At 58.7% G+C, this 16,279-nt stretch overlaps 7 protein-coding genes across 7 annotated transcripts; 6 read left to right on the forward strand and 1 right to left on the reverse strand.

The window, feature by feature from the left end:
- Positions 1-286: 286 nt before the first annotated feature.
- THITE_2036335 (uncharacterized protein) lies at positions 287-1,939 on the forward strand (the record flags this gene model as incomplete). The annotated part of the gene is made up of 3 exons (XM_003650140.1): positions 287-450; positions 533-634; positions 805-1,939. Coding segments are annotated over 3 exons (1,401 nt in total), but the record flags the coding sequence as incomplete, so codon positions are not given.
- Positions 1,940-2,654: 715 nt separating this feature from the next.
- THITE_123357 (uncharacterized protein) lies at positions 2,655-3,869 on the forward strand (the record flags this gene model as incomplete). Its single annotated transcript, XM_003650141.1, has 3 exons — positions 2,655-2,700; positions 2,772-3,284; positions 3,346-3,869. 3 exons carry the CDS (start codon positions 2,655-2,657, stop codon positions 3,867-3,869), a joined length of 1,083 nt encoding a protein of 360 aa, XP_003650189.1.
- Positions 3,870-4,284: 415 nt separating this feature from the next.
- On the reverse strand, positions 4,285-6,620 carry THITE_2042682 (uncharacterized protein; the record flags this gene model as incomplete). Its single annotated transcript, XM_003650142.1, has 6 exons — positions 4,285-4,938; positions 5,060-5,333; positions 5,413-5,606; positions 5,760-6,219; positions 6,281-6,349; positions 6,517-6,620. 6 exons carry the CDS (start codon positions 6,618-6,620, stop codon positions 4,285-4,287), a joined length of 1,755 nt encoding a protein of 584 aa, XP_003650190.1.
- Positions 6,621-7,259: 639 nt separating this feature from the next.
- Positions 7,260-9,550, forward strand: THITE_157774 (uncharacterized protein; the record flags this gene model as incomplete). The annotated part of the gene is made up of 8 exons (XM_003650143.1): positions 7,260-7,496; positions 7,590-7,877; positions 7,974-8,043; positions 8,104-8,160; positions 8,229-8,685; positions 8,890-9,109; positions 9,183-9,443; positions 9,518-9,550. 8 exons carry the CDS (start codon positions 7,260-7,262, stop codon positions 9,548-9,550), a joined length of 1,623 nt encoding a protein of 540 aa, XP_003650191.1.
- Positions 9,551-9,860: 310 nt separating this feature from the next.
- Positions 9,861-13,120, forward strand: THITE_123358 (uncharacterized protein; the record flags this gene model as incomplete). The annotated part of the gene is made up of 4 exons (XM_003650144.1): positions 9,861-10,412; positions 10,491-10,712; positions 10,811-11,200; positions 13,049-13,120. The coding sequence occupies 4 exons, from the start codon at positions 9,861-9,863 to the stop codon at positions 13,118-13,120; spliced, it is 1,236 nt and encodes a 411-aa protein (XP_003650192.1).
- A 406-nt stretch (positions 13,121-13,526) lies between these two features.
- On the forward strand, positions 13,527-14,105 carry THITE_2031178 (uncharacterized protein; the record flags this gene model as incomplete). The annotated part of the gene is made up of 1 exon (XM_003650145.1): positions 13,527-14,105. A coding segment is annotated over one exon (579 nt), but the record flags the coding sequence as incomplete, so codon positions are not given.
- A 604-nt stretch (positions 14,106-14,709) lies between these two features.
- On the forward strand, positions 14,710-16,109 carry THITE_2109454 (uncharacterized protein; the record flags this gene model as incomplete). The annotated part of the gene is made up of 2 exons (XM_003650146.1): positions 14,710-15,143; positions 15,245-16,109. The coding sequence occupies 2 exons, from the start codon at positions 14,713-14,715 to the stop codon at positions 15,768-15,770; spliced, it is 957 nt and encodes a 318-aa protein (XP_003650194.1). The 3' UTR covers positions 15,771-16,109.
- Between the last annotated feature and the right edge of the window lie 170 nt (positions 16,110-16,279).

Below are 16,279 nucleotides of genomic sequence, written 5' to 3' on the forward strand. Positions count from 1 at the left end.
CCGCCAACCTGCGCTCTCTTCACGGAAACCCTGCCACTGGGATCAGCTATTTATTTTTCTCAGCCAAGTTCGAACAATGGCGGACTCTGACAGTTCCGATGTGACAGCCACCCACGAACGCTTCAGCAATGAAAAGAAGCATCTCGCCGGCCACACCGTCGACGTCGTCCGCACCCTCCGGGACGCGGACGCAGAGACAGCTGCTGCCGACTTCCACCGGCCGCACGGTACACCGCCGTCGTCGGCGCCCTCCAAGCCCGCGGACGTCCACTGCCAGGGTAGCAACAACACCACCTTGATTCCCCGACCGTCGGCCAGCCCTGACGATCCGCTCAACTGGTCGTGGATGAAGAAGCACGCCGTCCTGCTGGCGCTCATCCCGGGGTGCCTACTGAGCGATTGGACACTGACGTGGGGCACGACGGTGTTTGAGATGCAGGCGCCCGAGTGGTAAGCCCCCCAAACCCAGACGACTCGCTTTCGTGCTACGCTCGACGTTTGGTCTCGTATTGACACTGTTTTGGGTGGACAGGGGCATGACCGTCGAGGCTGTCGCACAGTCTGTCAGCCCGGGTATCTTCATGCAGGGGCCCGGCGGGCTGCTTGCGGTGCCGCTGAGTGAGCGATATGGCAGGTGCGTTGTTTTGATCCCTTTGTCGTTTGTCCCTCTACACTAGTTCTCTGGGGCCCCCATGGCCGAGTCCTTTCCCTCCCTTTCACAGCAATCCCCAACCCCACGCGGCTCATACCTACTCCCTACCTACCTCAACCAGACCTAACCATTCCTTCCCTCCCCACCCACAGACTCCCTGTCCTGTTTTACACCCAACTCCTCACGCTCGCCGCAACCCTCGGCGCGACCCTCGCCCCGACCTACCCGGTCTTCACGCTCTTCCGCGCCCTGCAGGGCCTCTTCGGCGCCGCGCCGCAGGTCATCGGCCTCAGCGTCGTGCACGACCTCTTCTTCTTCCACGAGCGCGCCCGCAAGGTCAACCTCTGGGCCGCCTCCTTCCTCGTCGGCCCCTACCTCGGCCCGCTGCTGTCCAGCCTGCTGGTCCTGCGGCTCGGGTGGCGGGCCGACTTTGGCGTGCTCGTCGGGTTGTATGCGCTCAGCGTGCTTGTGGTCGCGCTGCTGGGGGATGAGACGCTTTTTGTGAGGGGTCCGGGGGCTGGGGGCGGTGAAGATGGTAAAGGGGAGGGGAGGGGCTGGCTGAGGAAGCGGGTGGAGAGGTTGCTTGGGATTGAGGGGTGGAGGAAGGCGGCGGCGGGCCGGCCGGGGCTGTGGGAGGTGTTCCGCCACCAGTGCGCGCTGCTCGCCCGGCCGTACGTGCTGCTGCCCACGGCGCTGTTTGTCATGCCCATCACCATGTGGACCATCGGTGTTGTCTCGACCATCTCACAGTTTGTGCTGCCGCCGGTGGCGGCGGGCGGGTACGGGTTCAGTCTGGTCGGGCTGGCGATGCTGTACTGGGCGCCCATCGTCGGGACGCTGGCTGCTGAGGCGTGGGGCCACTGGTTCAACGATTTCCTCGCGAAGCGGCACATGGCGCGGTACGGGTTCGAGTGCCGGCTGACGGCGGCGTATCCGGCAGTGGTGATCGGCGCGGCGGGGCTGGTGCTTTTTGGGCAGACGCTGGAGCACCAGCTGAGCTGGGCTGGGCTGGCGGTCGGTTGGGCTATGCTGTGCTTCTGCACGCTGGCGAACATGACGGCCGTGTCGGCGTACCTGCTCGACTGTCTGCCGCGTCACGCCGCGCTGACAGGGGCCTGGCTCAACTTCGGGCGGGTGGTTGGTGGCTTCAGCGTGGCCTACTTCCAGATGCCGTGGGTTCATCGCAACGGACCGGCCCTGGCCTTTGGCTGCCAGGCGGTTGTGATAGTGGGCGCGAGCTTGCTGATTATGGTTACTCAAGCCTGGGGGCGGAAGTGGAGAGTCAAGGTTCCGGCACCGGGAGGAGGGGAAGTGTTGGAATGAGAGCTCAGGGCGGCAGTATGGCAATTGGTGGCAGGGCAGAGTTACTACGCTGGTGTCTTCGTCTATTTTGAACGGAGGTGACTAAGTTCTTTGATAGATCAAACAGGCCGTCCAACTGATTTGCGGGAGGAAAGCACCAGCGTTCTGGAGGTTTCAAATTACGAGGCGCAACGCAAGTGGTGGAAGGCGCCAAATAGACAAAGTAATTCCCTCTCGGTCGGTCGCGGGTTCCACGATTCACCTAGGGATCACTTTCCTAAGAATCAGATATTGAGGTAAGGACTGGTGGATGAGATGATGAGATCGACCCCCAGACTCTCCTATCGGAGACAATCAAGCTTAACGACGATTACACTACCTAGATGTAGCTAGCTTTAGACACCAGGGAAAATGCCGTCTCCTGGCACAACTCCGCGTTTCACTTGCAACATGCTGTGCTGCCCCCACCCAGGCTCCTAATTACCCGGCGAGTTGTTCCCACTTGGCAGCATTTGGGCTCCATCCTGGCCGTGTCGACGGCCCGATTCTATGGAACTGGGCGAACTCCACCCACCTTGAACGAGGGGCAAACTTGAAAAGCAAAAGAGTGCTCCAATCCTCCTTGTTTACCCGTCATATCTTTCCACCAACTCAACGGGAAACACAAAGCCAGCTAAAAGCCACAAGATACACAATCAAAATGGTCGGAATAGCCCTTCTCGGCGCAGGCATCTTCGCCCGTGAAGGCAAGTCCTCTTCCATGTCCTCCAGCCAACTTGTGTACTGAATTAATAATCCACTAATACCCCTCACGCAGAACACCTCCCGGCCATCGAAGCCACGCCATCGCTGACGCTCAAAGCGGTCTACTCGCGCTCGCAGCGCTCGGCCGAGGCGCTCGCGGCGGCGTGCAAAGACCCGTCCTCGGTGGCCGTCTACTACGACGAGCCGGCGACGCTGGGCAAGTCGCTCAGCGACCTGCTGGCGCGCGCCGACGTGGCCGCCGTCGACGTCGTGCTGCCCATCCTGCGCCAGCCCGACGTGGTGCGCGCCGCGCTGCAGGCGGGCAAGCACGTGCTCAGCGAGAAGCCCGTGGCCGGGGACGTGGCGGCCGCGCGCGCGCTGATCGGGTGGTACGAGGCGTGGGAGGGGCCCGGGCAGCAGGGAGGCGCGGGCAAGCCGCTGTGGGGGGTCGCGGAGAATTGGCGGTTCATGGAGTCGCTGCGGTATGCGGCGCGGAGGGTCGGGGAGATCGGCGGGCAGGTGGTCAGCTTTCGGTTGGTGCAGCATGGGTTTATGAGGGAGGATAACAAGTATTTCAACACGGAGTGTAAGTCGTTCGTGACGATGGCCGGGATGGGTTGGGTGCTGACATCCTCGGCGCATCACAGGGCGGAAAACGCCAGCTCACCAGGGAGGCTTCCTGCTTGACGCCGGCGTGCACTTCGTCGCTGGCTTGCGGTTCTTGCTTGCCGCGGCCGGCCAGAGCATCAGGCAGCTGGCGGGCTTCACGGCGCTGCTCAACAAGCCGCTGGTTCCCGTGGACACCGTCCACGCCGCGGCGGTCACGCAGGACGGCAAGCCCGGCACCATCACCATGTCGTTCGGCACCGAGTTCAAGTCGGCCATGGAGATCGAGATCGTGACCACGAAAGGCGCGGTCGTGTGGAGCCCGACCGAGGTGAAGACGACCGTCGGGAAGGGCGACGGGAGCGGCGACACGGTCGAGGAGAAGAAGGAGTTTCCCCGCAACTTCGGAGTCGCGGCCGAAGTTGCCGCCTTTGCGCAGGCCGTCGAAGCTGGGGAGCTCGACCGGTTGCAGTCACCGTCTGAGGCTTTCATCGACCTCGAGATTCTGCAAGCGCTTCTCGAGTCCGGCGCGGGCGGCGGGGTGGTCAAGACAATTGGCGCTTGATGCGTATCCTCGATGTGATGGTTCCCAGGCATGGCGCTCCGCTGTGCGGTTCAGCCAGAAATTAGAACCAGCTGGCGATATAGATATTGCCGCAACCGTGGGGCACAGCTAGACATACCGCGAATGCAGCTCTGCCTTGACGCTCTTGGTGCCGAAAATCGGACTGTGCGGCAGAGCCAGCAGAAAGAGATACGGGCTACCGCGACTGTTGAGAAGCCACTTAATCCACCGAAACCCATCTTTGACCAAAGATTTTCGTATACACAGACCATTAGTTGGGGTGCGGTGGACATTCCTGGTGCAAAACGCCGGAAAGACACCTTCGTGCTTTGCGCAGTTCAATATGCCACAACACGCGAAGATTGCTCGGATCAAGGTCGACAAAATATGCTGTCCAACCGCCCCAAGGCCGATGCTAGGAATCCATCCAGGAATTACTTGCCGCAGTGGGGTCGAGCAAGGCATTCCAGAACTCCTCATCCAGCTCCTGGGGCATGGAGGGAGGAGGCATACTTCGCGATGGCATGAAATGATCCATGTCCATGCGGGAAGATTGAGGCACCAGGGGGGCATGCGGCCCGTTCCTGCACCCACCAACATCATCGGCAGTGCCTGACGCGGACACCTTGGCCAGATACCACTGCCGGATCCACGAGATCTTGGTGCTATAGGCGGCGAGAACGGACTTGAAGTCGTCGTCCTTGAACTTGCGCCGGCGCCCGAGAGATTCGGCCAGAGCGTCAGCCTGTCTGAACCGGTCGCTGAGATTCTGGCATGTGGCCGGGAAGTCGAAGGCTCGTCTGGCCAGGCCGACATCCCAGTCGGCATCGTGCAGCATCAGGAGCCGGCTCGATGTGACGAAGGCAAAGGCCATGTAGGCGGTGGTCACGAGCGGCATGTGGCCGAGGCTGTCGAGGGGGATTTTGGCGTAGGCCGCGAAGAAATCCGCCACGGCCTGCAGGCAGTTTGACAGAGCCTCGGTACGAGCAGCCGATTTCCGAGGGTCGTGTGAACGCGGCGCAGGGCGCATGCGAAGAGCGGGCTCGTAGAGCCGGATGAGCAGTCCGTGCTACTGGGTCCAGAGCAGGACTGCTCCAATGGGTAAGGCGAGTTTTGGTCAGATGTTCTTTGAATTCGCATCATACAAGCAGGGTAAACGTATTTCAATCTTGCTTACCATTGCGTTGCACCTCGGCGGGCTGGCTTCGCACCAGAGCGTCCAACTCCTTCCGGGCTGTCGATATCATCATGTGAACCGGCACGCCCATCGACAACGGTGTGTCGTCTGAATCGGGGTTTGGGAAAGTGTCGGTTACCCGGCTGAGGAGCCGCTGCAGGTGGACGAGCGCGACTAGGAATGTGTCCGATTCCTGTTCTTGAGCAGAGAGCAAGATATCGCAACAATGCGATAGGTATGGTGTAGCAGGCATCAAGCTCCCTGTACGCTGGAAAAGAGACGAGATCCTGTACCACGTCCGACGTGTCGTCAGCGACCACGTCAATCACGGGCGAAGAAATCTTGGCGCTGATGAATGTGGCCTACACGGTATTCAGGTAGTAGAAACCTAGCATCGCTCTCATGTCATCCAGAGTGTGATGACCGTACTTTGCCAGTCCTTTCACCTTTCGTATGGCATCAGGCAGGAAGGACTGACGTCCAGGACCGTAGACGTTAGGAGGCTTATGCAACCCGAGATCAAGTACGAGCGTGCTCGCCAGGTGGAGAAGGTCGGTGGCCTGCGACTCGATATAAAACTGAAAGTCCCCCCAAGACAGACGAGTCAGCCAACGAACTCCGAGCGCGCGGCCTGTCTGCTGCGCTCCATACCAGGCAATGAAGACGAGCAGCGCTTGCAGAAGCTCGAGGCACCTCTCCTGCTCCACAATTACGCGCTGTGAAATGGTCTGGCGGAACCAGCGGTCCACGCTCTTCTGGACCTCGGCTGTCTGAGGAACGACAACCTGCAAAATAGTGCGCAGAAGGAAGGGAGAAGTCTGGTCGAGCTCGGCAGCGGCTGTTGTGACGTGGACTGGAACGAAGGGAAAATAAGGAGAGTAGGACGTGCGATACAGGTTGAGAGCGGCATCGGCCTCGGCGAGAGGCAAGACAAAGCCCGGAACTATCTGGATAGCTTCTGCCTGTACTTGCGTCGTCAGAGGAGGCTCGGAAGCAACCACCGGGCGTGGTGTTTCAAGAGATGCAGGCGAGTGAGAATATCGCTGAGTTTGCGACTCGGATGGGTCTTGTGGTTTGGCGCCACGGTGGTCTGGAGGGGGTGCTGGGTTGCTCTCGGCAGTATTGAGCAGCGACATGATGCCTTCAAGCTTTTCTTCGAGTTTGCGGACACGGCTGATCATGTAAGCGAAGCACCCGTCTTCGATCAAAATGAGTAGAAGGCCAAGACACTCACGTCGATGGGCCCCTTTTCTTGCGGTCCCTCATCGGCGACAAGACGCAACTCTTCTTCAGCTTTGCACATCTGCAGTTTCATCGAGAGGCAGTCAGCATGCTTGCCGGACCGGTGGTTTGCAGCATCACATGTTTGAGTCTTTGACAGCAACCATGTCTCCTCACGTCTTTGCCCAAGCCTAACATATCCCGCAACAGCAACACGCTCTGGGCATGCATCGCGGATTGTGAACGTACCTGATGCATGCAACGGGTCCCGACTTGATGGGCTCAGCGGGCCACTCACACTTGAGCTTCGATCGGGAGCAACTTTGACATGCCCGAGGCCGAAAGTGGCCCATACCGGGCTCGGGACTCCGATGGGCACCGGTGGCAGCCGCGGCGTCACCTGCACCGCTACTTGATCCTGCCGTCGACATTGGCTCGGCTGCGCCGACAGTTGCAGTAATTCCCATCCAGGGTCCGTCGAAAAGGGGGGTTCAAGTTCCGATCGCCGAATTCAACGGGATGCTTGAGGGCGAGATTCAGGCGCTGCTGGTTCGACGATGGCCCAAGTACATGCTCAGGGATCATGACCGATGTGGTCCTTGCTCAGGGGCAGGTTGGCGGCTCGGCGGCAAAATGTCGCCCGACTCCGGGAGACGCAGCACTCTGTTGTGGGGCGAAGACCACAGCACTCCTCGACAGTGCGACAGTGCTGGCAACCCCTGGCAACAGGTTACCCAAATCGAGCCATCGGGAACGCCGAAACGCCCGACCACTCCCAATGGGCGGCAATGAAACCAAACAATCGTCTGAATCATGGCGCTGAGTTGCTCCTTGGGGCCCGAGGCCCTGCTCAGTCTCTCATATACAAGTGCCCAGGTTTTCCTTACTGCCACAGATGCCGCGAATACCACGCACTTGAGCTGATGTGTGGCGATCAATAGTTGACCCCTTCGTGCGTTCAAGACTAAGATCTGCTTGGACAGACAGCGAAGATGCAACATCCAAGAGTGACCCCGGAGAGCTCGACAGCAGAGAGTGAGCTTTCTGCTGGTACGGCTGACTCGGCCGAGAAGAGAGGTGCTCTGGAGACCGGCCATGCGACACCGGCACAAACCGGGACAACACTTCCAGCTGAGAAGGACGAAGAACACGAGCCAGACTATCCCACCGGTCTCAAGCTATTCATGATTGGGTTTGGCTTATGTCTTGCAGTCCTCTGCAGCAACCTGGTGACGACTCCTTGCCCCATCCGTCTCTCGTGACTCTGATCCCTCCATGCCGCCGCCTGGCTGACTGACACATGTAATGGTTGCACCATGCAGGACCGCTCGATCCTAGGCGTCGCCACGCCCCAGATCACGACCGACTTTGGCTCGTTCGGAGACATCGGCTGGTACGGCGCAGCGTATCTGCTGACGTCGTGCTGCTCGCAGATGCTCTACGGGAAGGTGTACGCACACTTCGACGTCAAGCGCATCTTCCTGTCCGCCCTCGCCGTCTTCGAGATCGGGTCCGTCCTGTGCGCTGCCGCGCCCAGCTCGGATTGCCTCATTGTCGGCCGCGCCGTTGCCGGTCTCGGCGCCACGGGTATCTCGACCGGCGCTCTCTTGGTGTGTGGCGCGTCTACATCTCGCGCGCATCAGCTCCGGACTTGCTCTGGGAAGAAGCATAAACGGCTGACCACTTGCGCCCGCCCCTGGCGTTAGATCATTTCCAGGAGTATGCCTGTCTCCCAACGACCCAAGTACACGGCCATGGTTGGAGCAGCCATGGGAGGTGTGTCCTTTCTCCTCCTTTCTGCTTGGAAAATTGGGTTCCTAACATGAGCTCTGGCAGTTACGTTAGTCATCGCGCCCTTTTTGGGTGGCGTCTTGACCGACAAGGTGACATGGAGTATGTGTCGTTCTCGCCCCCTGTCCAAGGACTATGCTATCCAAGATCTCTGGTTTGACCACTAGCAGGATGGTGCTTTTGGATCAATCTTCCGCTCGGGGGTTTGACGTTAATTATCACCTTCTTCCTTGTCCGCCTTCCTGAAAAGTCCGGGCAGGACGAGGCCATTTCGTGGGCACAGTTTGCCCGAAAGCTGGACCTCGTTGGCAACATCATTCTTCTCCCGGCCGTTGTTTGTCTCCTCCTGGCGCTACAGTGGGGTGGAGCCATATACGCCTGGACCAACTGGAGATGCATCCTGCTTCTATGCATCTTCAGCGTCGTTTCAGTGATCTGGGCAGTCAAACAGGTCCGGGGGGGAGACAACAGCACCGTACCCATGCGCCTCCTCAAGATTCGGTCCATCCTCGCAGCCACGTGGTTCGCCTTTTGCCTCTTTGGAATGCTCTTCATCCAGTCGTATTACATCCCGATATGGTTTCAAGCCGTGGGTGGCGACTCCGCCTACACGGCGGGAATCAGTGAGTGATCATTCGCTCTCAGAGAGCAGAGTATCACACCCCGTAATTGCCGATCTACATCAGCTTACGCTTCGACGCTTACAGAACTACTTGCCACTACGGCAGCAATGACCGTGTTCTTCCCAATAGCGGGCTTGATGGTGAGCGAAACTGCCCCTTGCTCTCCCCCTCTTTGTGAAATGAGTGATCACGGACTGAGCTGCTGTAGACCACCGCCTCGGTACTACGTCCCTAGCATGGTTGCCGGCGCAGTCGTTTCCGCGGTCGCGAGTGGCCTCATGCTGAGATTCGGGCTTGACACCAGCACGGCCTACTGGGCCGTAGCGCTTGTGCTCTCGGGTGTTGGCTTTGGCTTGGGCGGCCAGCAGTGTATGATGGTTCCGCAGACCATTCTCCAGGGCGACGACATCGCGTTGGGAACCTCTGTGGTTAGTGAACCGCAACAAGCAGCAGTCCTGGTGTCCCAAGCGCATCAAGAAGCAAACTGACTCCATCGCTCAGATCATGTTCGCCGAAACGCTGTCTGGGTCGGTCTTTCTGGCTGTCTGCGAAAATGTTTTCGAGACGCGACTCATTCGCGAGCTCACGGTTCGAGCTCCCGCTGCCAATCCCGCTGCTGTTATCGCCAACGGGGCCTCGGGGCTGCGATCGGCTATGTCAAAGCTGTACGATCCACAGACTGTTGATGGCATCCTTGACTCTTTCGTGGAGGCGCTACAGCCTGTGTGGACCATAGGCTTGGTGCTGGCGGCGCTGAGCCTGGTCGGAGCTCTGGCTACGGAATGGGCCAGCGTCAAACGGAAGGACAAACAAGGCAGGTGGAGACTGTTGTTTAGGCAGACACGTCGCTGCGCGGCGCTGCCCCTTAATGTCTTCCTGGAGGATCTATACCAAGGATCCAATAGCAAAAGAACTGGCACACGTCGTGTTAGACTTGGCCTATCATATCGAATATTCACATCATCTGTTGGTCCGCGAGATATCCATGCAAGTTGGTGGGCTAACATGCAAGGTATTTGCGAAATTTCTCGAGGGTGGGGGCGAAAAGGTGAGTTGGTTCTGAGCATCCGATGACCGGTTTCCATATAATATCAGAGGGAAGCGAGTGATAAAGCAGATCCTCGCATACCCATTTGGTCTTTCACGCCTCCTTGACAGATACCGTGGAGAGATACCGTCATGATTCCCGACAGAGCACCGATCCGTGTCGCCATCTCTGGCGGCGGCCTTGCCGGCGCCTCGCTCATCCGGGCGCTGCTCAAGTACCCGCACATTGACGTGCACATCTTCGAGTCGAGCGCCGCATTCAAAGAGGCCGGGATGGCCGTCGGCGTGACCCGCAACGCCCTCGCCGCTCTCGATCTCATGGGCTCCTCCGCCGCCCAGTGCCTGGAGCGGGCAGGCGCCGTTGCCATGCGGGGCGTACGTATGTTGCTCGCCGAGGGCGCCGGCGCCGGGAGTGTGATCGACGAGGTCGACTACACGACGTCGGGAGGCCAACGGCTCACGAGCATCGTCCATCGTGCCGACTTTCTGCGCGAACTGCTGGCCGACGTGCCCCAGGAGCGCATGCACGCTTCCAAGAAGCTCGACCGCGTCGAGGAAGGCCCGGGCCCGTCCATCACACTCCATTTCGCCGATGGGACCACCCACGAGTGCGACATCCTGGTGGGCGCCGACGGCATCCACAGCACGGTCCGGAAGCTCGTGCTCGGCGCGGACGACCCGGCCGTTTCCCCGCGGAACTCGGGTATGTGGACTGCCATGACGCTGCAGCCGTACGCCGCTGCCCAGGCCAGCATCGGCTAGGACGCCGTCAACTTTGATAATCCTTACGAGCACGTTTGGGTGGGCCGCGGATCTTTCCTGATACACAACCTGCTGGGCAACGGCCAGCTGGTGCAGTTCGTCATTGCGGCGAAGGAAGACGAAGCCGAGGGATCCGACCGTTGGGTGCGGACCGTGAGCGCCGAGGAAATCAGAAAGACGTACCAGAACTGGCCGCCGCATCTTGTCAAGGCCGTCGACTCGGTGCGTGTGTTTTCTCCTCTTACTCCCTAATGAGCTCTATCATCTTTTCTGGACTTCCGTCTCCTCGTATCCCAATAACCAACGGAAGAAACCATCAGCTGCTCTGCCAGCAGCCGGAACACCCAGCGATGTATCTGTGGGAGCACCACATCCCCGCCCGCACCTACGTCTCGGGCCCGATGGCCATCATGGGCGACGCCGCCCACGCCACCACGCCGTGGCAGAGCTCCGGCGGCGGCATGTCGCTCGAGGACAGTCTCGTGCTATCCACGCTGCTGGGCCACGCGACGACCCCGGCCGAGGCCCGACTGGCCCTCCAGGCCTACGACCAGGTCCGCCGGCCGCGCACCCAGCGCATAGTCGAGTCGAGCCGGGTCACGGGTGCCATCCTGACTGGTGCTGATGGCCTAGCCCAGCCGTATGTCAAGGAGCCGGGCCCCTTGTTGCGCAGGTGGGACTTTATCATTGATCTGGACGTGGAGCAGCACGCGAAGGAAGCGGTGGAATTGATGGATCGGCTGAAGAGGGAGGGCACCGCTTAGGTGCGTAACGACTTTCGGTCAAGTCCGCGCAACACGGGGGTGCAAATGATGACGGCTGAAACAAGAGGATTGGCATATACCATGGAATTCGTGCTCCAAACATGAATTTCCCAATTCAGAACTTTTGAAGAATAGATTGACCACGCAACCCTCGCAGACCGTGTCTTCACGCCCAGACGCGTCTCGCAGCACCTGCAGCTAGTGAGCGCCATGAGCGTAATAATAGACCTAGCTAGTACACAGTCACTCGTCAGGAAAAACCTCGGATGCTCTTCAGTAAAAAATACAAAGCAGTAACTACATACTGCTGAGAGAGTTATTAGTACACTTGTCATATACCTTTTGGCTTCAACAGAGTCCTACCCCACCCGTCGTTGGCAGGATGTTTCTCGGAATCCGACTGTCACTGCCTCATGTCGGTTCAGCTCTCTCTGCCGGTAGTATAAGAAAGGCTTGTGTATATTTTACGAGCGGCCGACGATCTGGGCGACCTAGTCAGGGTCTGGCGGCGACGCCTCAGATTAGGCTGCTAAGCTCAAAGCCTCAAAGTGGAAGACATACAGAAGGAAGGCAGACTTCATCGAGAAGGACTTGTAGGCCTTGCCTCCCGACGACTGGACACGACCCAGAGCCATGAAGTACGTGGCGCTGTACCCCGACCGCTACCACAGGGTGTGGAACTCGCCCGCGGTCTTGGGATGGCGGTGCCTACGACGGTCTGAGGCCGCCGAGTTCACATTTTCGGGTTTTCCTGAGGGGTCAGATACGGCGGTGAAGGCGGCTTCTGACCTGTTCCAGCCCAATCAAGATTGAAGTGCAAACAGAGACAACCAGCAGGATCAAGTGGACGCCATGGGTTTACTGGTCTGCGCTCAGCTCGTCGCTCCCCTCTGCCAACGCGTCTTCGCTCTGTCCGCCTCCTGCTCAATCACTCGGTTGTGTCGGCACCATCATTTTGTTGACGGAGGCCGTCTCTGTTTGAAGAGAAGCTGCTGCAATCCTAACAATGTCTTAGGTATACGGAAAGAGGGACATCGACCAGGCCGAGGTGGCTCTCGGTCTCCCAGCACCACACTGGTGGAAGCTCCAGGCGCGAGGGAATCGAGCGGGATCGAGTCCTTTGTGCATCATGAGGGGTGAGGCGAGGGGGGAAGAGCGCTGGATGTTGGAACTTTCACTCAAAGCATGTTGCCGCCTGATGTAGGAGCAATTCTGTCAGCTCACTTCATCCCCGTGAGTTAAGCTGTCGGTCCAACTCGTTCACCAGGCTGGAACAGGCAGACCAATGTCCGCTCGGCTGGTTGTCTTTCCTTTTCGCAGTTATTTGATCTGTCGGCTGACACCTTTCCTCAGTCATCACAATTCGCCGTTGCAAGCTGCACTCTGGGGTCCATTTTCCGGAAACAATGGTGCCGCTGCGTGATCGGTGCAAGCACTAGACCAACAACACAAGGTATGTACATATCTGCCGTGGGATGCTCCGCCCACCTGACGGAACTTCGCGACGTTGGCGGTGTTCCGCAACCTTAGAACAATGGCAATCGCCGGGTGACCTACCCGCGTGCCCACACCCCCCGACCTGTTGGAAGGCACGGTGGGCTACAAGGCCACCGTTGGCTGGTTCGGGCATTCAAGCAACCATCCCACCAACCCACCGGGAGTCAACCAATTCAAGCCTTTCAACCGTTGTTCTTCAGACCCACTGGCAAGGTAGTTGGGCTCACGAACAGGTACGCAGCATTTCTGCTCGTCTCCTCTCGAGGCTGGGCAGAGAGAACACTGGGTAGTGACAAGAAGCAAGCGATAGGACGAATGCTTCACTCGAGTATTAACCGTGTATTGGAAGACAGAAGACATGCATCGTAGTGTGGTCTCGCTCCGACGCTGAGATTGCACCACGGCCCTGCGATATATGTTGAGGTTAGTACTTTATGAGCGGACCCTTTTGCCAACCGCTCGTGTGCAGTTCATATTACCTAGGTTTCCAACGCTTGGCTCAGATGCTGTGGCGCCTGGAAGCAGCGCATGACGGAGCCGTCCTTGTGTCTCCCCGCAGCCAACATAGTTGCCTCACGAAAACCTGTTGGAGGGTATATATGTTGAGGTGCCCAGTGACCTGTCCTACGGACGTTCGTTTTTGTGTTGGCACAAACCTTGCAATCTGTTGGTTTTAGCGGGCAACAGGCTCCTTCTCAGACTCAATGGTCACGAGGCAGGGTATCAGGACTACTTAAGCCGTTCTATTCATCTTGGACTTGAAGCCTTGATTCTCTTGCTCCGTCACCGAGCTCACCCGCAATTCCCATCCCGTTCTGTCATCATGGCTGATATCGCTAAGGGATATCTGGACACGTATAGAGAGGAGGATCGACTGCTGGAGGTGCCCATGAGTGGCATCTCTTTTGTTGACTTTGGAGAGAAGGAGGCAATCGGCACCGGCGGCCTGGGCTCCTGCACCGTGGCCATGGTCGTCTCGGTGCACGGCGCGATTCTCGCCCACATCCCACCGCTGCCGAGTATGCCGACGGAAGCGCAGATGGCGGCGAATCCCTACGCTGGGGAAAACAACGTACACGACATGATGACACAAGTCCAAAACGTGTACCAGTTTCGTCAACCTTGGTTCCCCACTGCAGCCGCCTATATAATCTGTGGAACCGCTCAGGGGCAGATGGTCGTGCCGCACCAAGTGGCGATCATGCAGGGCCGTTTTCGGGAGATAGGCCTGGAGCCGGCGATACACCACTACGATATAAACGCAGATCGCTCCAGGCCTGGTCAAGGCACGGTCATCGTCATTTCCAATGGGCCAGGCACCGTTCCATCCGTCTACGTGGAAGACATCCTGATCGGCTATCCCTCTGGTTTTGAATACGGCGGAACGAGCAGCTTCACAGGTGAAGCGGCGACGGGGGCAGGCACCTTCCCATCAGCCTACGGGGAAGACAGCCTGATCAGCCAGCCCCTTGGTTATGCTTATAGCGGAACGAGCAGCTTCACAGGTGAAGCGGCGACGGCAGGGCTAACCTCTGAACAGGCCGATTTTGCGCCTGGAACGGACCAGGCCCAGCATGATACGACGGCACAGGAACGCGTGTGGAAAGAGGTGCGTGTTGAAATTGTGCCGCACCTTACGAGGCGCGACGAATATATTTTTCGAAATGTTCGAAACCAACCTGTGTCCACCGACCGGGCACAGTGGCATCGGGCCGAATTCCAGGGGAGGGAAGTATGGATCTACCAGGGAAGGAAAACAACCTACTATACGTATCAGAAAATTCGGCAGTGAGGTATTCCGTAGACTCCAGATAGACTTTTGAATCATTTTTTCTCTCCAGGGTCAGAAGGACCAGCCATTTTGAGGATGAAGTTCGCGGAAACTGGCAGAACTGATTTTCCGTCTGCATGTATGCATTTGTGCGTGTGCCACATCAAATGGCGGGGGGGTCAGCTTAGAAATGGATTGGAATCTCTTCTCATTCCACCACTGTAACTCGACCTTCACCGTCGGCCTGACCCCGCTCTACCTGACCATGCCCCTGTCACCCTCACATCCACTTCTTAACAGGATCCCACGGCCTCGGCGAGAGACTCCGGACCATGTGATTGATCAGCTGAAGGAGGCCGTTTCGGCCGACGACATGGATACCTTCCGAGAAGTGCTTTCGGTGCAAACCCGCATCTCCGAGCTGGTCGATGTCATGAGCGAAGCGTTGGTCTGCGACCACGCCGGCGCCGCTTACCAGCTGCTGCGCCGCGGCATGGCCCCGAACCGTGTTTTTGCCAGGAAAGCCATCGCCGCCCGCGCCAAGAAGTGCCTCGCCGTCTTCTTTGACTTTGGCTGGGATGTTAACGAGCCCGTTAACGCCACGGAGACTTCGGTGTTTGCGTATGTGCATCTTTCGTGGTCGACGCTCGGCTAGCAGACGGGAGCAGCGGATGGCGCATGCATGCTACGGCTAACTCATCACGACTCTGACGGGACACCAGCTATGCATTCGCCGACAGAGACATGGCCCTCTGGCTTCTCGAGCGCGGCGCCGACCTGAACGTGCGTCCCGTGATCGACATCACCCCCTTGTCCCACGCCGTGAAGTATGCTACTCCCGACCTTCTCCGCGAGCTGCTGGACCGTGGCGGCGACGTGCAAAAGGGCGAGGTGTTGCAGCACGCGCTGAACCGATCGACCGATGTCGTGACGGTCCTGGGCATGCTGCTAGACAAGGGCGCGCCGCTAAACGCCGTCATGTATGCGAACCACCCCGGCTCCTGGAGGATGTACTTCTTCCTCGAACGGGGCACACCGCTGCACAAAGCAGCCACGATCGGCAATGCCGAGGCGGTGCGGTTCTTGCTGGACCGGGGCGCGGATCCCAGCATTCCAAATTCCAAGGGCCGGAAGGCCCTCGAGTGTGCCGAGCGGGCGGGACACAAGGAGATTGTCGAGATGTTGGCCAATGAAAGAGTTGGACATTCAAAGCGGTTGCCAACAAAGCGGAGGAGCGTTGCAAGATGATCGAGCAGCTGGGTGGTACCTGCTACGCTGGCCCAAAGACTGCCTAGATCCTTGCGACAATCCTTGCGACAGCGTGGTTCGCGTTGAGGGCTAGGAGCTTCAAGGTCAGACACTGTGTGATCTTGAGCTCCGAGAAGATGGTGGCGACGGTCTTGTCTGAGGGAGGCTGAGTGCGGTAGGGCCAGAGATGAGAATGTCTATTGATCAATGAATTCAGAGGGACTTCTTGCCTGGTTCCTAACACCAAATATTGGAAGATAGCCACAAGAAGAGAAGGTATATATCGATGCCCAGCAGCCCAACCACAACTCCTTCCTGCGCTCTCTAGCAGCCACTCCCACACCGAAACCACACCCCTTCCTCCAACAAACCCAAAGACCCAATCAGCAACAACCACCCTCCTAAATCTGCAGCAGCCCCGGACACGCGACATACGGAATCCGCGGCACACAGTCGGCTGACACACGGTCCCGTTGGCCGGCACGCCCTCTTCAACACTTCGACGTGCC

The sequence above is a fragment of the Thermothielavioides terrestris genome, chromosome 1, assembly GCF_000226115.1.
Source record: "Thermothielavioides terrestris NRRL 8126 chromosome 1, complete sequence".
In the NCBI taxonomy this organism is placed as follows: Eukaryota; Fungi; Ascomycota; class Sordariomycetes; order Sordariales; family Chaetomiaceae; genus Thermothielavioides; species Thermothielavioides terrestris.